Below are 27,882 nucleotides of genomic sequence, written 5' to 3'. Positions count from 1 at the left end.
CCTTAAGAATGCCCTGGTGGGCAGCCTCACCTCTGTACTTTGATTCTGTTATCACACTCCTACTTCCTGTTAACATCCTTTGCCTGGTCCCCGAAGCATCCTACTTTGAGACCCTAACACTAACAGTTGCCACAGGGTAGCTTTTGGGGGCCTCCCTGGTGGCGCAAGTGGTTAAGATGCAGCACTATGAAGCTATCGGCAGCCACTGCAGCACGAGCTCGATCCCCAGCCAGGGAGGTAACTCACATGGCACAGCAGACCTCTCCTGTCTTGCCCGATGCTCCCCTCAGCAGTGTATTTCAGTCAGTCTGCCTGTTCTGTTTCCCACTCTGTCTCTGGTGTAATCCTTTCACCCTCCTTGCATGCATAAATAAATAAAGCTTTAAAAAAAAGAATAGCTTTGACTTTTCTGGGGACTAAGGGAAATCCGGGATTCTGAGGACCCTGAGCCGGGCCAGAGACTACCCCCTCCTACCTTTTCCTGGAGCTGACATGGGGAAGAGGCACAGAATGACACAGACAGGGAATTAGGCAGAGAAAAAGAAGCAGAAAGATGGGAGAGGAGAGAAGAGAGAGACAAATTAAGTAAGGGAGGCTCGAACCTAAGAGACAGGGGTGAGTCAGTGAGAACAGGATATAATTTAGTGACTCAAAGAATAAACTGTGGTGCCAGACTTTGAGAAACAAAGGCAGACTGAGGCGAAAGGTACAAAATAGGTGTTTTTTATTGAAAAATTTTATAAAAAGGCGCAGGAACGTGAAGGGGGGGGGGGGCCTGGGCTAGGTCCCAGCCAGCGGCGTGGGTAGGAAGGGTTGGGGCATGGTGGGAGCAGTTAAGGGGTCCCTCCTTCCATCCAACCGGCCAAGAGGCCCAGCATCCAGATGTGCACTAGCCCCAGCGGGCGGCGCGTGCACAGGTAGAGCCCCGTGTGCGCAGGCGCGGGGAGGGAGCTGCTGGGGGATTAGGGCTCAGGCCCGGGGCCGGGCGGGCGTGCAGTGGTGGGGCTGGTGCGAGGGTGCGAATCCTGGGCGGCAGATGCAGCGGAAGGAGCCATCTGTGTTGACACAGCGCGCGTTGATGCAGAGCGGAGAGTCCACCTCAGCCTCATCACATTCGTTGATGTCTGGGGAGGTGGATGCAAGGAGTGTTGCTCAGGACTGGGGGATCTGGGGACCGTCCTGCCCTGAGAGTGTAGATGCTGAACCCCTGTTAGCAGGCGAATCCAACGCCACCAGAATCTGGAGCTACTACTAGCCAGCTGTGTGAGTCTGGGCAGGTGGTTCAACCTCTCTCTGCCTCAGCTTGTGCTCTGTAAGATGGAATCCCCTAGTGCCTAGGCTTTTGTCAGGAAAGAATACTGATGACAACATCAACAGCAACAGATGCTTGCTCTATGCCAGATATTGTTTGAAACACATAACTTGCGTAAACTTTCTCATCTTACGATCCTATGAGGCAGGTACTGTGATCCTGTTTCAAAGAGGCCCAAGGTAGGGAAGCCCCTGGCCATTCCATATCATCAGCCAGCCCCGTGGGTCCTCAGACAGTCTGCGTGCCCAGCCCCCTGCTGCTTGGTGGCTGTGAGACTTTGGGCAACTCAATTCTCTTTTCTGAGCCTCGGTTTACATGTAGGCTTCAGTATCATGATAAATCAGCTTTCACGGAGAGCAAAACGACTCTGAAATGGGTTCTATGACTATGCTCGTTTTTCAGACAAGAAAAATGAAGCAAGCGATGTTGACCTGTCTAGGGTCACACAGCAAGTGGCTGGACTGCGCCGAAGTCTCCCCAACTTCCCCAGAGTTCTTGATTCCTGCTTCAATACCATTTAAACTAGGCAGACAGGATTAATATATCATTTTACAAACAGAAAGACAGAAGCTCTGCAAAGCGGTCAAGTAAAAATGCCCCAGGTGGCACTGGGAGTCCTTAAACTCACACCTGCAGGATTCTGCCTTTCTTTCTGCTTCCAGTCCTGTGGTCAAGCTTCGATTTCCTCACCCATGACCCGGCCTGGCGAGCCCCATCCCAGTGCCAGAATTTCTTCTTTCGCCCTCCTTGCAGGCCCATCCCCTTTAGTGAGCCTCTGCCCCGGGGGGTCGTGGACCCCCCCCCACCCCTAGTCAAGACTCCCACCCTCTCTCCCCACGCACGCGGGTCCCGCCCCTCACCAACGCAGGACATGCGGGTCATGTCCAGGCGGTAGCCGTCGAAACAGTCGCAGGTGAAGCCCTCGGGCACGCGCACGCAGCGGCCATGGGCGCAGCCGTCCAGGATCCCGCACTCCTCGGCCTCCAGACCTTCGTAGGGCCCAGCCAGGGCGCCTGGGGGAAATGCATTCCACAGTTAGGGTCTCGGGATGGCCCTGAGATGCGGCCCCACGCCCCGCTGAGCGCGTTCCCCTCCGAACTGTGCATCCCGCTGGGGCCCCAGGGGGCGCTGTGGAGCCCGGAGGCTCCCCACTGCTCCCCCGGCTTTCCAGCGGGGGCCCAGGGTAAGTCTCTTCGGGGCTCTCGGTTGCTCCCTCGCTCCAAGCCTGCCTCTCCTCGGGCTTCTCCTTTTGTGTCCCTCCCCCTGCCTCCCTGTCTCCATCTGCACACCTCTCTCCGCTCGTTTCCTTCACCGGGCCCACAGTGCTCACCAGCGTAGCCTCCACCTTCAGGGGACTCCTCAGGCTCTGGAAAGGAGCCCCGGGTTTCGCGGGGCCGATAGCGCCAGCGGGTGCCCGGGCCGGGTGGTACAGGAGCCTCAGAATCCCCATAGGGGCCTCCGTCATCCTCAAAGTCGGGCACGTCATAGGGGGGTGCTCCGTAAGGCGCCTCCCGGCGGGCGAAAGGCCCAGGGGGCGGTGGGTAGGGGTCGTAGGGTAGCACGGGTGGCGGGTACAGCTCGGGGCCATAGGGAAGGCCCTGGTAAGGCGGACCTAAGTCCGGGCCATACTCGTAAGGGAGTCCAAAGCCACCTGGCCGCGGGGGGCTGTAGGCAGGGGGGCGCAGCACGTTGCACAGAGCCTCAAAGTCATCTGCGAACAGGAGCCAAACCGGAGTCAGCCCCCACTTGCTTCAGCACCCACCATTCACGGTCTCCAGCCCCACCCCCAACACACAGGAGCCCCTAGGGACTTTGGCTGAGGCATGGGAGGGGGAGCAAAGGAAGGGGCTGGAATTGGAGGATGAGTCCAGGGGTTTCTGGAGCCATGAGTGAGGGTTTGAGGGCTCAGGCTGGGATTCCAAGGCCCTGGGGTCAAGAATACTAAGGATTACAGTTAGGAATCAGGGTCTAAGTGCTAGAATTGGGGAGGGGCATGGGAACTGGGACTGAGGGCCACAGAAATGGGATGGGGTAACTTTAGGAAGCAAGACTAGGCAATTCCAGGGACTGCTACTAAGCGTCTGAGCCCTCAGGATGCAGGAGAGGATGTGACTCGTCCAACTGGAGGTTGGGGACTGGGACTGTGTTCCCAAAGGCTGCAGATAGGGGGACTCGGGGATTTTAAAGGTCAAGATGTGAGGGCCTCTGGGGCTGTGTGTTGGGGTCTCAGGCACCTGAATGTGGGTGTCCCAGGCACTGGGTATCTGTGGGGCTATGAGTGGGACATCTGTGAGCCAGGATGAGTGGGTCTGAACAACAGGTATCTGAGGTCTGAGGACACAGGATTTGGAGGCCAGGATCTCATGAGTGGTGTCATGGGATTTTAGAGACCAGGAGTTGAGTGAGGGGCTGAGACCAGATCTCAGGGGCTTATGGGACCTGCCCAGTCAGGCTGTGGGGTTACTGTGGTTGAGACTTGGAGGATTTGGGGATGTGACTTGTTGGAGTGTGATCCAAGATCTATAGATGGGCTGGGTGTGGGGGCCTGAGTTCGGGGAGATCTGGGAGGTGAAGTCTGAGATCAGGTGTCTGAGGACCTGCATGCGGAGCCTGAGGGGCAATACCTGAGTCCTGGGCAGGGCAGAGGGCGCAGTCCATGCCCCAGGCCTCGCCGTAGAGGCAGCAGCATTCTGTGTAGGTGGCCTGGCGGTCCAGCCGGGGACGGCTGCACACAAGGTCAGCCCCTACTTCCTGCCAGCACACTCCCAGATTGTCGTCTGAGGGAGGAGACAGCATCTATCAGGGTGGGGCCTCCCAGATGCTTGGCCTCCTTCCCTGCTGAAGCAGCCCAACCAGCGGCTCTGCCTGTCACCCACTCCGTCTCAGCTTCTGTGCTCTGACTCCCAGGAGCCCTCGAGATAGCTCCAAGGATCTGGACAGAGTTCTGGATTGAGGACAGGGCTTGGTCTGGTGCGAGGCTATCAGATTCGAGAGAACAGGAGGGGCTGGTGGCTGGGAGAGGGGTCTGAGAGCATCCTGTGGAGCCTGGCCTCTGGAAGGCAGTGTGACCTGGGGCCATGCTCCTCCTCTCTGAGCATTGTTTAAAGGAAGACAGGGAGGGGGAGGATTTGGGTCACTGAGTGAAAAGAGGAAGAAAGGACCCAAAAGACAGGGCAAACATCCCAAGAGTCAGAGACTCAAAAGAAAAACAGGAAAGCAAAGATGCAGGGAGAAATGGAAAGACACAGCCTTAGAACAAAGACAAAACCGGCATCATACATTCAGAGCAAAAACTTGAAGCCAGAAACTCAAGAGGCGGACAGAGATGGCTATGCAGGGAAATGACAGGAAGCACTCATCTGGCACTTAGTGAGACCAGGATGCATCCTGCCCTTAAAAATGAATTCCTCACAGTCACCCTATAAGGTAGGGGCTGCTGCCATAGCGCAGAAAGGAAGCTGGGCCCGAAGGGCCGATCAGCAACGTGCCCGTTGTTCACACGGGGCCAGTAAATGGCAGGCTTCTCTAAACCTTCTTTTCTGGAACCTTCGCCTTTAACCACCAGGCCAGCTGGTTTTCCAGAGTCTGATCTAGAGACACAGGCTAAATGAAGCTGGAGGGGACCTGGCGGAGTCAAGCGCGAGGGGCGGGGCCTGGAGATGGGGGCGGGGCCTGGAGGGGAGGGGCCTCTGCGGGGGCGGGGCCTGGAGGGGGCGGGGCGGGTTACCGAGACTCTGGCTGTCGTTGGAGACGCAGCGGCGCCGCGAGCCGTCCAGCACCAGCGGGGGCTCGCACGTGCAGTGGTAAGAGCCCACGGTGTTGACGCAGCGGCCACCCTCGCACGCCGGCTCCTCGTCCGCACACTCGTCGTTATCTAGGGAGGCAGTGGAGGGAGCGCCATTTCCTCAGCGCACTGTGATAGGTGGGGTCTGGACGCCAGGAGGGGCTTCCCGCAGGCAGACCGTGGCCACATTCCAGAGAGGAACTGGCAGCCCAGGTTTGGGGGGAGACTGGGGGGTGGATCTGGAAGACGGAGGCCTCGTACCCACACACTCCAGTCGCTGGGCATGGTAGTAGTAGCCGTTGCTGCAGTAACAGGAGTAGCCCGGGGAGGTGTTCACACACACGCCGCTCTTGCACACCTGGTCTCGGAAGAGCTGGCACTCGTCCACATCTGTGGGAAGGCTAGTCAGAGACGTGCCCCCCAGGGAGGGGTGGGGGCAGGCCAGGGCGCAGGATGGGCTGCATTGGGGTATGACTTCAGGGCATGGCCAAGGAAGAGGAATAGCGATGGCAGCAGGGAGGTGAGGACAGACCGGAGTGAGGTGAGTAAGAAAAACAGAGAAATGGGGTGAGACAGATAAAGAAATCTGACAGACAGGTTGGAATGGGGGTTGTGAGTAGGTGGGGCTTGAAGTGTGGCCTCACCTCTCCGGAGGCTTGGGTCTCCACTGGGCACCAGGTAGCCCCGGCCATGGGGGCACAATGACTGGTACTCGGCTGCACACAGAGATGAGGCTGAATGCGGACACCCTGGACCGGTCCCATGCCCTCCCTTCACCACCCCAGTCTGCAGCCTCTGCCCACTTCTCTACCTCATGTCCACCTGCACCCACCTGGCTGGCAGCTCACTGTAGTTGCAGTACCAGCACTCAGCCTTGTGCCCAAATGTGTCCCCTGTCCCAGTCTCAGTCCCACCAATTCTAACCAAACCCTTGGCCCTGTGTCCATCGACCCCCCCACCATGCCCACCTGTCTCAGTGCTTGGGCACTGCTGGATGCGGCAGCCGCTGCCCCAGCCTTCACCCACAGTGCAGCAGCACTCCTGCCACGTCACGTTCCGCGCCAGGATGTTGTCGCAAGCATCTGGAGCCGCTGTGTCGAAGTAGCACTCCCGGCGCCCACTGCCCACAGGGCCTTGCCTGGAGGTGCTGGGCCGGCGGGGCGGGGGTGGTGGGGGTGGTGGGGGTGGTCTGGCTGGCAGACCAGGGCTGGCAGGTGCCTGGGGCTGCGAGCCTGGGAATGTACCTGGGGAGGCAAAGGACTTTAGCCCGTGTGGCCTGAGCTTCCAGCCCCCATGTTACAGATGGGGAAACTAAGGCCCAGAGGGCATCCAGGCATCGGAGGCCGAATCAGACTCCAAACTTCCAGCCCCTCTGTGTCTCTTCCCCTTCTCACCTGTCATTTCCGCATCTCTTGCCCCCACCTGACACCCTCCCAGCAGACTTCCCATCATCTCAGCTGAGGTCTGGGAGGGAGGGAGGGAGGGAGGGAGGGAGCACGTTCCCCTGGTCTCTTGGCTCTCACATCTCACATGTCACACCCTGGCCTTCATCCCCAAACCAAGGCCTGATGCTGGACACCTTTTCCCTATCCAGGCAGCCTCACAACCTGGTCTTTTGAGTGTTCCTCCTTCTCCCTTCCATGGCCCCTGCCTCTCAGCCAGCAGTACCTGCCCCAGCCCCCTCAGATCCACCTTCACGTGGAAGAGAGATGATGTTTCAAATTTTGACGCTACCCCTCAAAACCCTCCATGGTGCCAGAGTGCCCTCAGAAAAAGGCCAACCTCCTGACAAAGGTAAGTTGATATGACTTGGCTCGTGCCTCCTGGAAACTCTTCTCTCCCACCCCTTCCACTGCTTTGTAAATCATGCCTCCCTGAACTTAGTTCCGCAAACATGCCAGGCCTCTGCCCAGAATGCCCTCCCTCACCCCCTTTACCTCACTCATTTCTACCCATCCTACTGTTCTCAGTTCAGATATCACCTCCTGCAAGAAGCCCTCCCTAACTCTCCTCTCAGGCTGGGGCAGGATTCCCACCCCCTCCTTCTCTCCACCACAGCTTTATTCTCTCTGCCAATGTTTCATCTGTGCCTCCCTGGTTTCTCTGGGTTGTTACCATCTGGTGATACATCTGTCTGCCCCCACTGGATTGTGAACCCCTTGAAGACTGACTGGTATTTCCTGATTAGTACTGTGTCCCTAGAACTTAGAATAGGGCCTAAACAGAGTAGATTCCTCATGAACATTGGTTGAATGCAGGTAAAGTAAGGGCCAGGATCTACTGTCATTCTCCTGACTCTGAGTCCCACTACCCAGGTTAACCCATGTGTTCTAAAGTTTTTTGTTCTTTCAAACAATAGCATTTAACTGAATATAGCTGTCCACATCAGGACTGGCTGGGCCACAGTATTTTTCTGCAGGGCCAGCAGCCATCAGTTAAATAGACACTGACATCCGTCTCACCAGCAGAAGTGCGTGGGGGAACACAGCGTCCAGTCATGGGGTCAAACTCCTCAGGGCTGGTGGGACAGACACAGAGGAAGGAGCCTTCGACATTCTCACATAGGGCAGCTCCACACACACCCTGTAGTGTTTCACACTCATTCACATCTGTGAGCAGGAGACAACAGGGAAGAGAGAGTCAATGATTGTAAGCTACTATTGATTGCAAAGTTCTAAAGGTCTGAGCTTTCAAATATATATGGTATTTAAAAGGAAAAGAATATAATGGCTATTTGTAATGGCCCAGACCCCATCCTCCAATCTTCTGGTGACAGACACTCAATTTTCCTTGGAGGCCCTGTGCTCCTCCATTTCAACCTGTTTTGAGTAGGCCTCATCTACCCTACTGGATGGGCACATGCCTTTGTTCGGCCAACAACATTACTGCATTCTCTGGTTCAGAGCCAGGCAGTGCCCAAGCTGGGGCGATCAAAGCCAGTCCTGGGACTTTGCTAGAAGTAACAGGGAAAGCATTGCCAAGCTGAGGATAGACACGCAGAGGTACTAGGGCCACCTTGGTCACTGGGAAAAGAGAGTCTGCCTGAAAATAACTACAACAGAGGAAAGCAGTGCTGAGGTTACAATTCTGGCATCAAGTCAGTTCAAACATATCCCAGCACTTCAAGTTCTAATTCTCAAAATAAAGCCTGTTGTGTTTGCATTTGTCAAAACTTAGAGAATGTATAATTAAGACCCTTGATTTCACTGTCTATAAATTAAACTTCAAATGAAAGTAACTTGTAAAGACCTGTGGAACTCTGGTTAATGATAAGGATTCTGAAGAATTTAGGGGGAAGTCTTGATGCCTGTAATTCAATTTTAAATCTATCCTTCAAATTAGGTAGAAAATAGATGGGAAAAAACAAGTATAATAAAATGTAAGTCTGGCCCCCTCCCCTGGTGAGGCAAGGGGCTAAGTCTCAGCACTATGAAGCTATCTGCAGCCTCTGCAGCACGAGTTTGATCCCCGGTCAGGAAGCTGACCCACATGGCACAGCAGACCTCTCCTGTCTCTCCCGCTGCTCCCCTCGGCAGTGTATTTCAGTCTCTGCCTGTTCTGCTCCCCACTCTGTCTCTGGCGAATTCTCTCCCCCCACCCCTTCCCTCCTCTGGCCTAAACCCCACCTCTTGTATGCATAAATAAATAAATATTTAAAAATAAATAAATAAAATATAAGTCTGGGGATGCAGGCATTCATTCTATACGTCTTTCTAAGTGCCGTATGGTTAGAAAATTTCCTCATAAAATGTGGGGGGAAATGTTTATATATACTTAAGATTAGTGCATATTGCATCCTTTATGCATGTATTATTTAAGCCTTCCTTCTCATTAAATTGGATAGGGTTTCTGTTGCTTGCAACCAGGCAGTCCCGATTGATACGGAGATGAGCTGATATTCCAAGATCTAAACGGCCCAATTCTGAGGTTCACATTTGTTCAGGTCTCTGGAAAGGAGCAGGGCTTGGCCCACCTCTTCCCCACCCTCTGCCCCCCTTGCCCCGGGAGCCCCATACCCACGCAGTGACGCCCGTCCCTCGCCCCCTCGTAGCCCTGGTCACACAGGCACTGGAAGGAGCCAGGTAGGTTCTGGCACACGGCGTGGGCCCCACAGAAGGACCGGTTCCGGCATTCATCCACATCTGCAGGAGAGTCAGACGGTCAGGCTGTTGCTGGACCTTCTGCCCCTCCACATCTCCCACCCCCTTCCTCCCTCCGTGTCCAGTGGACACCCACCTTGGCATCCCCCCCCTGGCGTGGGCTGATAGCCAGGGTCACAGGCCGGTACACAGCGGTAGGAGCCAGGGGTGTTCTCACAGCGCTGAGCTCCACAGATCGCTGAGCCATATTCCTGGCACTCGTCCACATCTGCAGGAGGATGGGGCAGGGTGGAGGGAGGGAGTCATGGACCTGAATTCATCCCTGACACCGCTTCCAGCTCTTTGTGAATCTGGTATTCTAGGAGTCTGAGCGTCTAAAGACTGACAAGCACTGATAACACTGACGGCCTTATTGCCATTTCTCAAGTAGCCCATGGCCACCCCCTTGGAATCTTTGCACTTGCTATTCCCTCCATTTAGGGCACTCTTCCCTCAGCTATGACCAGGGTTCCTCCCTCCCTCCATTCAAGGGTTTAGATCAAGCCCTCCTAGTGTCCCTTCCCCCACTACCCTGGCATCTCTGTCCATCTATCCTGCTTCATTTTCCTTCTTACCCTTGACATTGTATTATCCATGTATTCACTGGCATCCACCTCCCTCAGCTCCCCTCCTCCCCCCCAGAGTGCAAACTCCACAGCAGCAGGGATATGTATCTTCCTTGGTGCTCATTATATCCCCAGGCTGTGGCCTAGGCCTGACACAAAGTAGGTGCCCAAACCTGTTTGCTGAATGAATCTTGATTTACACCTTCTGGTGTGTCCCCCCCGCCTCCCCCCGCTCCCCCCGAATCCATGCCCACAGTTCCATGAGGGCAGTTCTTTTTTTTTTTTTTTTAAGTCACTATCTGTGGTATTTCAATGTATGGCACGCAACAGGAGCTTAATGAATTCTTGTGGAATTAATGAATAAGATCCCCTAAACTAGGCTTACACAAAGAACCAGAGGTCTGGCAACCAGAGAGCCAAAGGCAGCCCTTTATCATTTCATTTGTTCCACTAAATGCTGATCCAAATACAATCCCCCCATCACAACCCAACTTAGCTTAACTCTAACCTCAGGTCTTGGTCAGTACCTGCTGGAGCTCAGTAGAGAAATAAGTAGAAGGGGTGAGAGGTGAGGGACAGATAGGAGTGCAGAGGATGAAAAATAGGGACAGGACTTGAAGGTAGAAAAGAGACTGGAAGGGGTGGGCCTCTACCTTCCCGGGGCTGGAGAAGTCTGGGGAATAGGAAAGGACAGAATCTGGAGAGATGGACAGACCTTGGAAGGGTGAAGGGAAGGCACTTCCCCAGGAAAGGGACTGAGGAAGGAGAAACTGTTTAATCCACAGGTGGATTAAAGGGGGTGGGGCATTATTCCTACCTTAGAGGGTGGGGAATGGCATGAGCTGCTTCTGGAAACCAGCTTTGGCCTGGCTCCTGACAGGCCTCTTCCTCCCATCCCTGGTGGCTTATTTCCACCACAGAGACAGGGAGCCCCTCCTGGGTCCCCATGGGAGCTGCCTCCAACAACTCGTGGGGGTGGTCTGGGGTGGAACAGGGGTCTTACCATCACAAGTGCCCTCTGGGCCGGCGTGGTAGCCAGGATCGCAGTCCCGGACACAGCGATAGGAACCGGGGGAATTCTCACAACGCTGGGACCCGCACAGGGCCGGGCCCCGCTCACGACATTCGTCCACATCTGCAGGGTAAGGCAGGGCAGTCAGATGGGGGAAGCAGAAGAAGCAGGGGGGCAAAGCAGACTGGGAGGAAGGGCAAGTCAGAAATGGAAGACCGGCCTCCCTGGTGGCCTAAGGGGTTAAGCACAGCACTATGAAGCAATCTGCAGCCTCTACAGCATGAGTTCGATCCCCAGCCCGGCCAGGGAGCTACACACATGGCACAGCAGACCTCTCCTGTCTCCCGGCTGCTCCCCTCAGCAGTGTATTTCAGTCAGTCTGCCTGTTCTGTTCCCCGCTCTGTCTCTGGTGGATCCTCTCACCCCCTGCATCTCTGGCCTGTACCCCAGCGCTTGTATGCATAAATAAATAAATCTAACAATAACAACAAAAAAGAAATGGAAGACAGGGGACTAAGAGAAAGAAAGGAAGGAGGCAGAGGAGGGGAGTCCCCGCAGAAAAGAGGGAGGCAGGAAAGCAAGCACCGGGGAAGAGCAGATGGGGGAGACCAGGAGGTCGAGAAGAACGGGATCAGGCCCGAGAGGGGTCTCTCACCCTGGCAGGAGGCGAGGTCTGGGCTGGCGCGGTGCCCCGGAGGACAGATGCACTCGAAGGACCCGTCGGTGTTGGTACAGAGGCCGCCCTGGCAGAGGTCCTCCTCGCTGCACTCGTCCACGTCTGCGCGACAGCGTTGGAAACCCGGCCCACCTCTTCCTCTGCGGGCTATTCCGGGCCACGCCCCTCGGCCGCCCTTTGCCCGCCCCTGGCTCCAAGACCCTTTCCTGCGTCGCTCCCCACCTGCCTTAGGCGCCTCCCTTCTCTGCAAGCCCCAGCCCTGTGACCCGCTAAGGTCCATTCTCGGTCCGACTCTCCAGACCCCGCCCCCCCCACCTCCGGACCCTCCAAGTCCTCCCCGCCGCCGACCCCTCCAAATCTCCCCCTCCCTGGTTGACGCCTGGAGGCTCTGCAAACCCCTCTCGCAGGTGATGCTTGAAGACACGGGTCTGAAATTCCGCCTCCCCATTCTGCCTTGTCGCGTCCTGCTTTATCCCGGTAAAAGCCCACCCTTGCCCGGCCCAGGCCCTGGATACCGACCGAGGCAAGAAGCTCCGCGAGGTCCGGGTCGGTAGCCGGGGGCACAAGTGCAGGCAAAGGAGCCGTCGGTGTTGAGGCACTCGCCGTGGGGGAAGCAAAAGTCGCCCTCCAGGCACTCGTTCACGTCTAGGGTATGCGAGAGACAGGCCAGTGGGGTCACAGCCCCGCACCCTGAGGCCTAAGGCAACAACCTGGTCCCGCGCCACAGCCTGGACGGCAGGTTTCTAAGCTCCACCCACACACCCACCCACAGCCCTTAGTCCAGCTGCCACCCCAACCCCCACCGCCCCTCAGCGGACTTGGCGCACAAACCCAGGCGCTCCCTGCCTCTCCCACCTTCCCGGCGCTGCCCACCTGCGCAGGGCCCCGGCTGGCCGGCGGGCGCCCGGTAGCCCGGGGAGCAGCTGCAGCGGTAGGAGCCTTCCGTGTTACTGCAGTGGCCATGAGGGCCGCAGGAGGCGCCCGAACTGCATTCGTCCACATCTGTGGGAACCGGGGTTTCCGAGGGGCAAGTTTAGGCTAGGGGCTCAAAGGACCATCAAATGGCCTCGGGGCAGAGAGCCTGAAGAAGGCGAGAAGTGTCTTAAGTTGGATCTGAGTTGAAGGCTCCATGGGAGAGGTGGGTAGGAGAGACCAAGATTCCCCCATTCTGGGGCAGTGACTGGGAGTTCTGGGGGTGTGGGTTTCTGGGAGCTGCCCTGTGCGCAGAACCTGGGGTCAGATGCAGTGACTGGGACAGGTCAGAAATGTATTAGGGTGAGGGGGTCAGGTATTAGAAACTAGGGTGACATTCTGCTGAATCAGGGGTCAGAGTCAGTGACTAGGTTCTGAGACAAATGAGGGTCAGGGATGGGGATTTGGGATCATGAACTCAGTCAGGCCCTAGGGAAGGGTCTCATAGGTGAATATGAGAAGTCACATTCAGGGTCAAGGGTCCTGGTCCAGATCAGGAATTGCACTCAGGGGCCCATATCGAGGCCAAGCGTCACTGTCAGTCTCCGTGGGATTGAGGTCCAGGGGAGGAGTTTATGGGCCAGGTCAGTAGTGTGGTCTAGCACAGGGCTCAGGATCTGGCTCGGGGAACGTGATGCAGGCCCTGGGGCACAGCCAGGGCCAGGTCTCACCAGCACACCGGCCACGCTGCAGGTGGTAGCCAGCAGGGCAGGCTCTGCACTGGAAGGAGCCCGGTGTGTTCATACACTCCTGACCAGGACACGCCAGGTGGTTCTCACACTCATCCACATCTGGGGGGCAGGGGAGAGGGCGGCCTTGAAGGAGCAGTCCAGTGTCCCCCTCACCTATCTGCAATCCTCCTTCCCTCTCCGCCTCACCCTCGCACTGGGAGCCAGCAGCGTTGGGTTGGAAGCCCGTGGGGCAGACACACTGGAAGCTGCCTTCTGTGTTCTCACACCGGCCGTAGGAGCAAGGCGGGGGACTCCGGGCACACTCATCCACATCTGGGGCAGAGGGGACAGAGAGACCCAGAAGAAGGGGCTGGGACAATCCCCACTGCCATCGCCACCCACCCGAGGATTCCAGTCTGCCTATTCCAGACACTTGTTCCCTTCCCCGGGGAGGACAAGCTCCTGCCCCATGTCCGCGGTTAATGTTCTCTCCCGTTGCCAGGCTGAGGCCAGGACACTGTCCTGCCTCAGAGTTGCCCCTCCTCAGGTCCCGCGAGCACCCTCCTATCTGAAGGGGAAATGACTCTGGAGTTGGACCGTCCCCAGCCTCTCCGTACCCCACTCCCTGCCCTTGTGCTCGTCAGTGAACCCCATCGCCCTGCCTCTCTGACCCGCAGCCATGCCTCTCTCCAGCCCCGGGTGAAGCTGGTTAGAGCTTGGTGCTCTCACCTTGGCAGGGGGCCCCCGGTCCTCGGGAGCGGAAGCCAGCAGGGCAGGCGCAGTGAAAGGAGCCCACCGTGTTGTCACAGCGGCCTGGCCCGCAGGGCGGCGGCTCCTGGGCACACTCATCCACATCCTCCTCACACGCTGAGCCCCGGAAGCCAGCCGGGCAGACACAGCGGAAAGAGCCGGGCAGGTTCTCACAGACGCCTCGGCCGCAGAGGCCTGGGCTCTGGGTGCACTCGTCCACGTCTGTGTGGGCAAGGGGCTGGAGTCACACCACGCTTACACCCCCTCCCCCACTCTGCTCCCCTGACTGTCGCTGTAACCTTCCATCCTCCATCACTTTGCCACCTCGGCATCAAGCTGCTTCCCATCCTCCATCCCTCTGCCTTTCCAGCCTGCCTGCAGGAGCCCTGCCTCCCTGCGGCTAGTCCGCTGGGCCTTCACTTTCCACCACTGAACCCCTTCCACCACACCTGACACCTCCACCCCATCCTCTCCGTCTTCCCGACAGCCTTTCTGTTTGCCATGGCGGAGCCCCTCTGCCCATCTCTCAGCCACCACAGCCATGTGGTTCTCAGCGGCTGGCCTCTCCCACTGCCAGCCTCCCTCCTCTGACTGCTCAGGCTCTCCATACCTCATCATTGCCACTCCACCCTCCACCCCGCGCCCCCATCCCAGTCCTCTCTGCTCCGCCCCTCCCAAACCCTCACCCTGGCAGCTGCCTCCTTGGGGGGGAGCCTGGTACCCAGCAGGGCACACGCACAGGAAACTGCCCGGCGTGTTCTCGCAGCGGCCCCGCTCACACGGCGGCGGCACGCGGTGACACTCGTTCACGTCTGTGGGCGCAAACCGGGCGGCTGACACTGGGAGAGACGTTCACCCGCCCCCTCCCACACCCCAGCCCAGACGCGAGGAGGCATGAGGCCCAGCGCGGAGCCCAGCTTTGGCGAGGACCAGGCTGGGGCAGGTTGGGGGTGGGCAGGCCTAGGGAGAAGGCGGGGCTTGAACCTCGAGGCGGGAAGTGGCTTCGGGACCCCGACAGGGTAGAAGCGGGGAGGGGACTGTGATCCAAGGGAACTTCGGAAGGGCAGGGCCTGAGCAGAGCAAGGGCGGGAAGGGACGTTTTGGCGACCCAGCAAAGGAAAAGCAGGAGCGAGGGAAGGGGTGATTTCGGGACAAGGCGCTGCTGCGGCAGGGTGGGAATCAGAGAATTAGGTTGCGGGAGTTGCAGGCCAGAGGAGGGAACTGGGGGGGCTGGGCAGGAATATGGGAGGCTCTGGACGGGGTGGGGGTGGGGGGCTGGGATTGGTGGGGAAAAACGAAGAGCCAGGCCAGGGCATAGCAGAGGCGGGGTGGGGCCTGGGGCCAGGAGGGGCGATCTCTCACCCAGGCATTCCCCAGCCCTGGGCCCGGCTCTGTAACCCGGGCCACACACACAGCGGAAACTGCCAGGCGTGTTTTCGCAGCGTCCAGGAACACAGGGCGCCGGCACGCGGCGACATTCGTCCACATCTGAGGGCACAGAGGGGGCTGGTAAGGAGGTGACTGGCAGAGCACCCCCATCCTGCTGCCGCCCACCCTGTCTGCCTGGCTCACCGATACAGTGTGTGCCCTGAGGACTGAGTCGGAAACCGGAGTCGCAGGCGCAGGTGTAGCCACTGGGCCGTGGGATGCACCGTCCTGAGCCGCAGACCTGGGGGTTGCGCTGACAGACACCCACGGAGGGACCTGGGGGGGTCCAGTCAGCCAGGGTTCCCCCATCTCTGAATCCTCTGTCCCTTTCATCCCAGTACAATCCCCTCAGATTCTCTGCCTCAAACAGCCTTGTGGATGTCCCTCCCCAAGTCTTCTGCCTCTGACCCTCCTCTCCTTTATCATGGACAGTCTCATCAGATTCTCAGCCAGGATCATGCCATAATGCGACCCCAAAGTTTCCATTGTGGAATATTTTGCTTCCAATCCTCTGCCTGAACTATATTTCCAGTACCCTCTGAAAAACAATTATTTGCCTAACATTAACTGGGCACTTAGTGATCTCCACAGAGCTCACTGCGTCCTCACTATGATACCCACTTTACAGATGAGGAAGCTGAGGCTCATGGAGATTAAATGACTCACTCACTTGACAGGTCTGTCCAACTCCAGCTCCTGATGAAAGCACCAACCAACCCTCCAAGCCTTTATCTCTTTCCATTTCTTAATTCCTCTAGCTGTGATGTACCTATTTGTTCTATCCTGAAATCTTCACCTTGGAGCCTCCCCTATGATCCTCACCTTTACTACCTCCCATTAACACCCTCATTTCCCTCTAGCACACCTGATTCGGGGGCCTCAGGACCAGTCCGGTCTGGGATGCTGGGCAGGGGAAGCTCAGGGCCTGGCCGGGTGTCTGGCCGACGATCAGGCCGAGTGTCAGGCCGACGATCAGGCCGTGTCTCTGGCCGACGATCAGGCCATGTCTCTGGCCGATGATCAGGCCGGGCGTCAGGCCGAAGACCAGGCCGTGTCTCTGGCCGATGATCAGGCCTGATGTCAGGCCGACGATCAGGCCGTGTCTCTGGCCGATGATCAAGCCGGGTGTCGGGCCGACTTTCAGGTCGGGTCTCTGGTCGTCGTTCTGGTGGGATATCTGGCCGGTGTTCGGGTCTAGACTCTGGCCTTCGCTCCGGCCTGGTTTCAGGTCTGGGCTCTGAGAAATGGGTGGGCAGAAAGTCTAGTAAAGAATGGGTATCAGGGGCCTCCCTGGTAGAGCAAGGGGTTAAGCGTCAGCACTATGAAGCTATCTGCAGCTATTGCAGCATGAGCCGACCAGGGAGCTACCCACATGGCACGGCAGACCTCTCCTGTCTTGCCTGCTGTTCCCCTCAGCAGTGTATTTCAGTCACTCTGCCTGTTCCGCTCCCTGCTCTGTCTCTGGTGAATCCTCTCACCTTTCTGTGCCTCTGGCCTGTACCCCAGTTCTTATACGCATAAATAAATTTTTTTTAAAAAAAAGAGAATGGGTATCAACAGGTAGAGACTTGGATTTGAGCATCCCTACTCCTGGGCAGCCTCTTTTCCCTATGGCCTGGGCAACCCCTTGGAGATGACACCCCCTCCTCCAGAACCTAGTTCACCTGCAGGTGGCCGAGAGGTGGAGGGTGGAGCACGGGGCTGGCTGAGGGACACTCGGGGTGGCTCCTGGCTCAGGGGTCTGGTGTTGTAGCGGAGGTCGGAGGCCGAGTAGTGGTAGCCAGGTCCAGCCGGGCAGATCTCCCGAAAACCCTCTGCGAACAGGAAAGGGAAGGAAAGAAAGAGAGAGGTGAGGGTTTTCTATTTGTGATGATGGGGGGAGGCTGAAGGTGGGGTCTGGGCCGAAGACTGGGTTGAAAGCCGGTAAACAGGTTGGTTGAAGGGGAAGGTGGTTTTGGTTTTTGGCATAAACTAAAATTGCCAAGGCTGTTGCCTGCAAGGGCGTGTCTGGGGCCGGCCCGTTGAGTGTAAGCTGTGGCAGAGTCTCAGGAGCTGAGGACTTGGAGAGGGCAGGCATCCTAACTTCAAGAGGGGTGTCTACTGGGTGGGTGTGGCCAGGGATAGCATGGGTTCCAGGATGGAGCGTGTCTCCGACGATAGGCAGTGTCTGAGACTGGGGAGAGACCAAGGCTAGGATCCAGCCTAGTTTGAAGACCTGGAGCTTCAACATCGGGGGGCAGAGTCTAGAGTGAGTCTGTAACTAGATAGCAGGGCTGGAGGTGCTCACCTGAGCCAAAGGGTGGGCAGAGCTGACAGCCGTGCCCCCAGGCTTTGCCCACGCGGCTGCAGCAACAGATCTGTTTGGTGATGTTGCGGAGAATGGGCAGCGAGCAGCCGCCATCGCGGAGCACACGGAAGCAAGGCCCCTTGGCTTCTGAGATCACGTGTTGGGCTGGGGGACCGGGAGGAAATTCTTCAGAGTAGGGCAGGGAGGGTAGAGGAACCAGGCAGTCCTCCAGGCAGGAGAATGATCCCCAGGAGGGTGTACTGGGTGTGAGAGGGTCCCAAGGAGAGCTGAGGGGTCTGATAAGGGTTTGGAGAGTCTGAGGGGTGAATGAGAGAATCTGGGAAGGATCTCAGGATCTGAAGATCTGGTAGTTGAGGAAAGTGAAGGGATTTGAGAGCCTGAGAATTGCTGACGAAAATGGGGATCTGAAAGAATCTGGATCCAAAAGGTTTGAGGGGTTCTTGGTGGGGCTGAAGAAGATCCAGGGAATCTGAGTGTGCATGAGAATCATAGATGTTCTAAGGGCCATCTAAGAGTCAGGGGAGGGACTTGGGAGCCTGGGGGGGGATATGATATGAGGGTGTCTAAAGGAATGAAAGGCCCAGGGGTGTTCTGGGATGGAGCCTGGGGAGGGGGGTCGTAGCCATGGAATCCCCTCAGCTCCCTCGGGGTGGCTCACAGATGCAGCTGCTGCGGGATGAGTCGAGCAGGAAGCCATCCGGGCACACGCAGGTGTACCCTCCGCGCGTGTTCGCACACTCGCCGTGCTGGCAGCGCCCACCTGTGGCGCACTCGTCCACATCTGCGGGGTCGGGGTTGATAGCGCGGGCGTGGGAAGCTAGCTCCCTGCCATGCCCGCCCCTCAAGTCGAGCCCCTTCTTCATCTCACCTTCGCAGGACCCATTAATTCTTTCAAAACCGGTTGGACAAGGTCCATCAAGGGCGCCCACTCTGTTGGAGTTCCCTGTGAAGTGAGGAGGGTGTGGGCCAGGGGCCAGCGAACCCAAAATTGAATGCTGGGGACCAAATAGGTGGGAAGGATTAAAAGGTGCCGGGAGTGATTTGAATGCAAGGTCAGTCCCGGGCTGATGAGGAGGTTCCAGAAGTGCCCGAGTGGGGCCAGTGCAGGGTGAGGACTGAGCAGCCAAAGTCAGAAAGTGGACGGAGAAGGGGTTCCCAAATCGGAATGGTCTAGACCGGAGATGATCCACGCACGGGGGGTGGGGGGTTCACCGCTCCCCAGCTCCGAGCTCCTCGGGGGCGTGGGGTGCCCTGGGCTTACCCTGGTACCCCGAACACGGCTGGCAGTCGTGAACGCCCCACGCCAAGCCGGCCCCTCGGCAGCAGACGTCCTGCGTCCGGAGCCCGGGGAGGGGCGACGCGCACTGCGGGGAGAGCTGGGTGAGCGCGCCCCCGCGCGGCCGCCGGCCCCGGCCCCTCCCCACCAGCCGCCTCTCACTTCGGCTCCGCGCAGCTCCCGAAAGCAGTAGCCGAAGCCCGAGGCATCCGAGTAGCCGTCCTCGCGGGGTGCGTTCTGGGCCAGCACCGTGTAGGGGGCTGCGGCCTCCGCCCGCGCGGCCGCCTCCGCGCGCGCCACAGCCTCGGCGGCCGACTCCTCCCAGGGCCCGGACACGCGCTCCACCTGGTGCACCACCACCGACGCCTCCTGCGGGTGCTCCACGTGCACGCTCACCATGGACGCCACGCCTGGGGGGGGCACGGCGGGCAAAAGGGTGTCCACAAAGATTCGTGCAGACGGGGACTAGGCATGGGGCGAAGGGTGAGCTGAGGAAAGGTACTCAGGGGGAGACAGGAAAGGTGGGGTCGCAGCAATGGCGAGGCGGCGGGACAGAGCAGGGGCGGGGCGGGGGGGTTCCAGCCGCGCCCTCCTCACCGTGCTCGTCGTCGCGGTGGTTGGCCAGCGGCATGGTGTACACGGAGCGGGTGAGGCCTGGCGAGGGGGGGGCCGGGGGCCGGGCGCCCGAGGAATGCAACTGGCAGAACTTGCCAGCGAAGTCCGGGGGACAGAGGCAGCGGTCAGGCCTCATGCACACACCGCCGTTGTGACAGATCAAGGGACAAAGGACTGGGGGGGAGAACCAGGACGTTCAGGGTGGGCAAACCTCCTGGCAGGCACGCCTGGGGCCCGTACCCCCAGGCTAGCTCAGGCCCCGACGGGGCAACGATACCCTCAAAGGCATCTTGAGCTGTCTCGTGCCGCCCTCACCAACCCTGGCCCTCGGCGTGGACCACGGGGTACACCCCTCCGTCGGGGAGCGCCTCCGCCCGGCCGACTGGCCACGCCCTCTCCATTCATTTTCTCGCCCTGCCCCTCGCCGGCTGCGGGGCCCCCACCCCGCCCGCACCCTCTCCGTCCAGCTCCTTCCCCTCCGGCCGTCTGTCTGGGGCTTCTGCGGTCCCAGCCCCGCGGCTGCAGCGCTAGACCCTTCCACTGACCAAAACCACACAGTAGTCACTCCCGGCACCGCTCCCCCTTTTCCAGCCTGATCGCCCCACAATTCTAGGCACGCCCATACCCCCGCCAGGCCGGGTCCGCGACGCCCAGGCCCCGCCCCCGGCCGTGGAGCCCCCACGCCCCGCCCCCGGCCCGGCCCGCGGGACTCCAGGCCCCCGGCTGCGGGCGAGGGAGCTGCGGGGTCCCGCCCCGCCAGCACCTTTCCTCGCGCCGATTTGCCCAGACGCGCTCGCTCGCCAGCCTCCCGCCACACCCCGCGACGTTCAGGACTCAGCCCGCCGAGCTTTGTCTCCACCCACCTCCCCTCCGGCTCTGGCTCCGGAGTCCCAGCTCTGCCTTCCCGCCTCCGGTAGCCCCGGGGCGGCGCCACGAGCGGGAGCGCGCCTCTGCTCCCCTCCGCGCGCCCTCGCTGGGCCCCAGGCCACCTCTGGGCGGGGAACTGCCAGCTGTGTGGCGGGGTAAACAAAGAGAGGGGTGCGGCGGGGGTAGGGCGGTGGCTCCGCATTCCGGACCCTTGGGGAGCCCCGGACCCGCTGAGCCAAAGGAGGCCGGACGTGTCCTGCGAGGGCAACCCCCCTTTCTCCCCCCGGGGCTGGCGAGAACAGCTGGAAACAGCTGTACTGAGGGGAGGAGGGGGGCTGGCGGCCGGGGCGGTCCAGGAACCGGTGTGTGGGACCCTGAGCGACAAGTAGAAAGGGGAAAGCATAGAAGAAGCCCCCTCAGTTTAGAAAGGTAAAGAAACTGGGCTGCTGAGAGATCAGCTAGAGGACAGAACTCTGGGGCTCAAAGGTGGTTCACTGTGGGTGGAGTGGAAAGGAAGCCTCGCTGGGAGGAAACAGTGCCCTTAGGTCCTTTTGGGGAGAGTTAGCTACAAAATTGCTCTAATGCCTTCTAGGGGATGGCCAATTTGAGATTGCTGAGAACAGGCTTTAAATAGAGAAGCAAAATTCTGGGGCGTTCCAGCACATGAAAGCCTCAGTTGTCTGGGAAGACCCTAAAATAGGAAATCCCTCTTCCCTCCCAGTGAAAGGATAGGTGCCTTGTGTTTTGGTTAATGGCTACGTGGGGGGAGCACAGCACCTAGAGTCCTGCCAGCAGAATCAGCTGATCAAGACCAATGGGGGCGGGGCTCCCTGGTGGCACAAGACGTTAAGACACAACCTATGAAGCTATCCGCAATCACTGCAGCACAAGTTCGATCCCCAGCCAGGGAGCTACCCACATGGTGCAGCAGACCTCTCCTGCTCACCTCAGCAGTGCATTTCAGTCATTCTGCCTGTTCTGCTCCCTACTCTGTCTCTGGCGAATCCTCTCACCGCCACCTCTTGCCCCGGGCGCCTCTGGCCTGTACCCCAGTTCTTGTATTGATAAATGAATAAATCTTTTTTTTTAAACACCAACTCAGGGGTTCTCTGAAGTTGATGGATCCAGAAGCTCCTGGTGAATTTGAAGAGCAGGAGTTAGACAGGAACTGGGACTCTCTAATGGGAATCAGTCGGAAACATAAGAAAATGGGAGTCTTGAGGAGAGAGGGCTAGACTTGGGCTCTGTCGCGGTGCTATGGTGATTGTAATCTGGGCTTTCTCCAGGAGATGGAGAGGAGTAGCTAAGGGACATTATTACAGAGTTCTCTGGTGAGGGGTACAGTTTTTTTTTTTTGGGGGGGGGGAGTACATCAGGAGAATGGCAGGGAAACACAGGAGGGGCTGGTCTCTGAATTACGTTGATGGGGGGGGGGGCTCAGGGTCTGAGAACAGAGACTCTGAGTTCCTCCAGTTAGGAGAGTCAGGCCAAGACTGCGGCGTGCACTAACAGAGGTTCTTGACTGAGTGGCAAGCCAAGGAGAGCCTTAACTAGGAATCAGGATTCCAAAATAGGAAAGATCTATGGGTGGAGGCAGGGTTGGTAATCCAACCTGGTCTGGGGGCATTTTCCAGCCTTCAAGGGTATTTCCCCTCCTTCTCTTGGCTTCAACGCAAGCCCCAGTCAAGCTCCCCAAGGACCCCGACGCCAGGCCTGGGCCACTGCTAGATAGGGCATGGCCAATTCCACACCCCACGCCCCTGGAGGAATGAGGAGCTGAGGACATCAGGGTCCTGCCGAGGTCAGCACCCCCCTTCACAGGCCCCTCCTGTGCCTCCAGGGGCTTGGCACCCGCCTGGGCACGGCGCCTGGCACGGTCGCTTTGGGGCTGGGCCGGGAGGGAGTGGAGGGAGGAGGGAGGAGGGGGAGAGAGGGAGTGGCAGCAGGCGGGTCTCAGGCGGGAGATGAGCTCACGCCGGCCAGGGCTGGGTTGGCTAGGAGCCAGGCCGGGCGAGTTCTAGGCGCCAGGGGCCCCCAATCCCCACTCCAGAGGGCTCCAGGGTTGGGGGGCAGGTAAGCCTGGACCCCAAGAACCTACCCACTGCTGCACTCGAGGGCCAGCAGGTGGCCTGCTCTCTTCGCCTCACCTGAACTCCTCATCTCTGGGGTACCTGGGGTGCACCCTCCTTCTGTCTCTCTGCCTCCAGGGGGCGCCCCTGCCCCTAAGCCTCCTATCTGGATTTCGGTCCCACGTGGGACCCTTGCAACGCGGGGTCCAGCAAAGACCCTCCTTCCATTTCTCCCAACAACTTTCCTCACCCCAACCCTCCTCCTCACAGGCACTCTCCTCCTGAACTCCGCTAATCCTTCCCATCCAAAGACGCAGAAACGGGGACACCCCCTCCACCCCCAGTTCTGAAGTGCTTCTTCAGTGTCTGGAAACCCCTCACTCATTGTCTCAAAATTGGGCCCGCTTCCCCAAAGTTCCCAGACCCCTCGGTTCTGGCACCCCCGTCGTTGGTACTCAAAAGCACCCCTCAGGTGGGACGCCACAGATCCCTGAGAACACTCAGTGCTTGCAAAATAATCTGGATCCTCAGGACCCAACCCCCCCAAACAAGGAGTTAGAGGTTCCCTTCCTCAAACACCTCCAGGGATTCCCCAGCACCACTGCAACCGGAATCTGGACTTCCTCTCCCTGGGGAACTATCTTCCCCCATCCCCGGGGATCCTCCTCCCCTTGGACACCCCTCCCTCGGGACCACCACCCCGCACTCACAGGCGCGGAAGCCGGATCCCCCAGGGGCCGCCCCGCCGGGCGCGCCGCTGTCCACGCTGGTGGCGTTGCGGGGCGCGCAGGTCGGGGTACAGCGGGGGCCGGCGGGCCCATGGACGCAGCGCAGGCCGCACACGGCCGGGGTGAAGCGCACGCGGAGGCGCTCTCGGGGCCGGCCCAGCCCGGGCTGCGGCCGGAGCAGAGCCAGCAGCACCAATAGCGACACCCAGAGCAGCCGCGCGCCGCCCGCCATGGCTGCAGCGCCGCGCTCCGCCGCGCCGCCGCCCCAGCCCGCCGGAGGGGCCCGGCCGCGCCCGCCCGCCCGCCCGCGGGGGAGGGCGGCCGCGCCCCCGCTCAGGGCCCCCCCTCCCCACTACTCCCTCCCCGGCGGCCGCGCGGGGGCGCGTGGGGCTGGGCGCTCAGCCAGAGGCGCGCGGGCTGGGCGCTAGACTCGCAGGGGGGAGGGGGGCGCCCTCTCTGCCCCCTCCTCGCACGGACAAGTGAATGGGGCCCGCAGGGGAGTGGTGGGGAAGGGAACAGGTGGGGGCGGGAGGGTTTCTCCCCAGATAGGGCTGCGTCCACAAAGAGGAAAGAGCAGCGGGGGCCGTCTTTGGGGAGACGGCTAAAGCCTGATTCCCCGCCCTAGACATAACGAAAGAACTTCATCCGGATAGGGGGCTGTCCTGGCACATCTGGGCAGCCAGGTGATACATTTGGGAAGCAGGGAAGGGTCCGTGCACCTGGGCACAGGAAGGAATTGGGGGTCTGGATCCTGAGGCAGGACGCTGGGAGGGGCCACCTTTGAGGATGCAGCCACATCTGGTCAGGACCCCCCACACCTGGTAGGAGAAGTCAGAATGGATAAAGGGAAGTAGTGGATTAAGGCTGTGGGCGGGGGTCCTCACAGCTGGCCAGAGGCCCACATCTGGAAGACTTTAGGAAGGAGGGGACACATCTGGGCAGAAGGCCACAGCAGGAGGGGGACTTCTGAGGGTGATTTAGACTAGGTGTGCTAGCCCAGGGGGCTGCGCGTTGGGGCGGGAGGACGGCCGCAGGAGGGCTGGGGAAGCAGGGGAGGCCTTTGGACCCTAGCCGCCAAGAAATTTTGGGCATTCGGTGACTGGGCAGGCGCCAACGCGTACAATCGCTTTTGTTGTCTGGGCTAGTTCGACTGAGCTCTGCCGGGACAGCGCCCCCCTCTTTGGCCGCGGGGAGCCGGGACGCCTGGCTTCCCGGCCCCACCCCCGCGGGTCAGCGCCTCTGGCTGGCGTCTGGTTCTGTCCTGGGCTCACCTCTCCCGGCCGGACGCCGGGGTCCCTAGAGGGGGCTGCGTCCTGGTTGGGGAGGGGGGCCGAGCTACAATGAGGGGTGGCGAGGCGGCGGCCTGACCGTGGGAACCAGACGACTTTATCTGGCCCGGAACCCCCCGCCCCCGGGGCGGAGGAAGGGCGGATGTTCTTACCCCGGGCCTGGCCGGCAGGGGCGTGCAGTGGGGGCCTCCTTCTCAGCAGTGATCGGCCCCCTGGCCCACGGGGCCTGCGTCTCCTCAGTAGAGCTCGGGCCTCCTGCAGCCTGGGTGGGAGGTGGCAGAGAAGGAGCTGTCATCGCCATTAGGCTGACCCCCCCCTTCCCTCGAGGGGCCCTCCCACGCTAGGAGGTCACCCAGTAGCAGCTCTGCCCTCCCCACCCCCTATCCCTTTGGGGACCAGGACTTGGGCATTCTCTCGAGCCTGGGAGACAGAGAGGAAGCTGGTGAGAAAAACAGAATTGAAGGGAGTGAAGGAATAGAGGCAGAGACACCAGGAAAGAGACAGGTAGTATCGAGAGAACTGGAAGGAGACAGATGGAAAAGACAGAGAGAGGGGCTTGGAGACAGATAAAGGCTAAAAGCACGGAATATGACAGGCAGGAAAAGAGACGATAACAAGTGTGTGTTGGGGGGAGGAGAGAGAAAGGTGAGCCGGAAGCTCAGGGGCACAGTCATGGGGCAGGGATCACACACTCACGTCAGTGGTTGCCAGTTAAGGGACACCTGTCTCTTCTTCACGCTGGGGCTGGGGCTCGGAAGCGATGGGGGCACTGGGGTGGGGCACCGCTGAGAGCCTGCACACTTTTCTGGTGGACAGTTCTGGAGCCTGCAGGAGGCTTTGGAGACAGCCAGGGACTAAGTGGAGGAGGAAGAGGCTGAGTTCCTCTTGCCACCGAGTGCACCCAGCTCTCCAGCTGGCTTGAGGGGTGAAGAAGGGAGGTCTCAGTCCCTTCCCTCCTATGTCCTTTCACCCTTTTCCTGTAGCCCCCCCTAGAGAAACCCACCTCTGAAGCAGCGGCTCCTCCTGGGCGGTCGGCCTGGACAACAGCGACAAGCAGTAACACTATAAATAGAGGTGGGGAGGTCACTCGGGCTGCTATGGCTCTAAACACCCCCAAAGAAGGGCAATGGAGGATAGGCGAGCTAAAGCCAAGATAAGGCTTGAGAGTGCTCCAAAGAGATGAGTGACGAATTGGAGGCATGACCCTCCATGCCTCAGTTTCCTGCTCTGTACAGAGGGAGGCAATTTTATTTCATTTCTCCAGGGATGAAGGTCACAGAGCAATCTTACTTTTATTTGCCTGCTGAAGTGTGTTGGCAGTAAGATCATATTGCAAGATACATTTTAAAGTCTTTTAATAATGATTTTTTTTTTTTTTTAAAGTTCAAAGAGGATTTCTAAGCGCCCTGCAAGCCCGCACTGTCTGGGCATTCAGAACCTCGCCTGCCCCACACTTCCCAGGCCCGGACTCGGCCGTCATCCCGCACATGACCGGCAGGTGGCGCCACCTCCACGGGCCTCAGCCGCTGGGGGGGGGCGGTCCTCCTCTGGCCGCGGGTCCCGCAGAGGGCTGAGCTGGAGGGGGCTTCGCAAGGAGCCGCAGTGCCAGACTAGGAAGTCCGCGGCCCAAGTCCTAGCCCCTTCTCGCCCTCGCACGCTGTGCATTCAGGAGTCAGCCTCTCCTGGTCTTAAGGCCTCAGTTTCCCACCGAGGGGGGCGGGGGAGGTACGGGGGATGGGGAAGAAGCCGTCCTTGGAGAAATCTCCGCGCCCAGAGGGTCCCCGATTCCGGGTAGCGCTTGGGCGCAAGTGCGTCCCAAGCAAGGGGCCCCCCAGACAAATCCATTATTGCCCAGCTAAGGGGGACGAAGAACGGGGACACGAGCGCAAGCCCCGAGAGAGGGGCATCTGGGGCTACCGTGAAGGGGCATCTGGCCCGTGGGCTCTTTCCAGAGGAGGGGGGCCCAGTGGAGGAAGACGGTGCCTGGGTGGGAGTCTCCGTGACTCCCCGAAATTTCCGTCCTCCCTCCCGCCTTTTCTCCGGGTTAACCCCTTCCCAGCCCCGCCCCCGGAGCAGCTCGGGTTACTAAACGCATTCGCAGAGACCGAGGCGGGAGCGAAGCCCGGGGCCTTTGTAACGCAGCCTGGGCCGCTGGGCGGGGGCTGGGGGTGTTGGGCGGGCTGTTTCCTTAGAACTCGTCGCCCTCAGACAGGAAAGGTGGCTGTGACCCCCAAGTCTATAAGAAATTTTGCATCTCTCACCCAGAAATCACTGGTTCTCCATTCAAGCCCCGAGCCCTCTAATTCTAGGACACAAGAGCATCCCCAATTCTACAGAAATATGAGGACACCCCCTCCCCGCACAACTCCCCACAAGCCCCTCCACTTCAACCAAAGCGCCCAGGCCTTCTTAAGCTCAGGAAAATCCAAGGGTCCCTTTTAGTTAATCCAGTCACCCCCCAAACCCCAGAACATCTCACTCGCGAATAAAACCTCTCCACCGTCTTCCATACTCCTCCTCCTTAAGCACCCAAGAAACCTGGGAAACTCTAGGTGAGCGAGGGCTCCCCCTTACTTATCACCCTAAGAGAACTCTGAGTCCCATCCTTACATAAACGGGTGACCCTTCTCCAAATAAACCCTAGACTCGCCTGGAGCCCTCTCCAGCACACCCAAGGGCACTCCTGCCCCTCAAAACCTCAGATTCTAACCCACGCAGAGCTGAGGGCCTTCCCAAGTCAGTGGCTCTGGGCCTTTTCATTCCCCACCCGAGGCAGTGAGTTCTAATTCCCCTAATTCCGAAAGTCCTGGTACTCCCGGGCCACCAGACATCTTGGCTGGAGGCGGCGCGAGGCAGAGGGGTTCGCGCGGGGCTTACCCAGCCGGGCTGCCCGGTACCACCGCAGCCTCGACGGCCTGGCGAGGGCTGGGGCTGGCGGTGGACGCGGCGACGGCTGCGAGCATCGGTAGCAGCAGCACCAGCAGGAGGGGGGAGCCGCCGCCGGGGCCGGGCTGCCGCATCGTGTCAGGCGTGGAGTCCTGCTCCGGGCGGACCGTCTGTCCGGCAGGTCCAGCTCCGAGCGGCCCCGCCCCCGCCCCCGCCCCCGCCCCAGACCGACTCAATTTCTCCGCCGTCCCAGCCGCGGGCTGCGAACTTCCCACCAATCCGAGCGCGGTGCCGGCAGGGGGCCCTGCCTGCGCGGCCAATCAGCAGGCGGCAGGGGAGGGGCTCGAGGCACAGGTGCCGGGAGGGGGGCGCTGGGGCCTGGAGTCCTCCGTGCTTTGGTGGGGCGCTCCAGTGAACACTTTCGAGGAGAGGCTCCAAGTGTGGAGGTACTGAGACCCCTCCCATGACTGGGGAGGGATGTGGAGGCGGTGGGCGGGGACCCCTAAACTAGATCCCACTCGCAGGCATCATCTC

At 59.6% G+C, this 27,882-nt stretch overlaps 1 protein-coding gene across 3 annotated transcripts; it reads right to left on the bottom strand.

Moving 5' to 3' along the window:
• Nucleotides 1-725: 725 nt before the first annotated feature.
• On the bottom strand, nt 726-27,482 carry LTBP4 (latent transforming growth factor beta binding protein 4; the record flags this gene model as incomplete). Of its 3 annotated transcripts, none has more annotated exons than XM_084257418.1 (33): nt 726-1,124; nt 2,173-2,325; nt 2,643-3,023; nt 3,937-4,089; nt 5,040-5,186; nt 5,358-5,486; nt 5,741-5,812; nt 6,065-6,340; nt 7,559-7,705; nt 9,113-9,238; nt 9,333-9,464; nt 10,805-10,936; nt 11,469-11,591; nt 12,009-12,134; nt 12,363-12,491; nt 13,133-13,252; nt 13,340-13,465; nt 13,862-14,104; nt 14,569-14,694; nt 15,245-15,370; nt 15,455-15,586; nt 16,176-16,295; nt 16,966-17,124; nt 17,598-17,762; nt 18,277-18,399; nt 18,487-18,561; nt 18,880-18,982; nt 19,057-19,304; nt 19,492-19,683; nt 24,615-24,724; nt 25,159-25,297; nt 25,466-25,524; nt 27,340-27,482. In XM_084257418.1, 33 exons carry the CDS (start codon nt 27,480-27,482, stop codon nt 970-972), a joined length of 4,890 nt encoding a protein of 1,629 aa, XP_084113544.1. In that variant the 3' UTR covers nt 726-969. The 3 variants fall into 3 exon arrangements, with proteins under 3 accessions (XP_084113544.1, XP_084113545.1, XP_084113546.1); XM_084257419.1 differs by having other exon boundaries at nt 16,975-17,124; XM_084257420.1 differs by lacking the exons at nt 24,615-24,724; nt 25,159-25,297; nt 25,466-25,524; nt 27,340-27,482 and adding an exon at nt 23,156-23,405 and having other exon boundaries at nt 16,975-17,124.
• Between the last annotated feature and the right edge of the window lie 400 nt (nt 27,483-27,882).

The sequence above is a fragment of the Talpa europaea genome, assembly GCF_964194135.1.
Source record: "Talpa europaea genome assembly, chromosome: 16".
NCBI classification, from domain to species: domain Eukaryota; kingdom Metazoa; phylum Chordata; class Mammalia; order Eulipotyphla; family Talpidae; genus Talpa; species Talpa europaea.
Note: the sequence above shows the minus strand (reverse complement) of the source record. Positions and strands in the feature narration are given on the sequence as shown.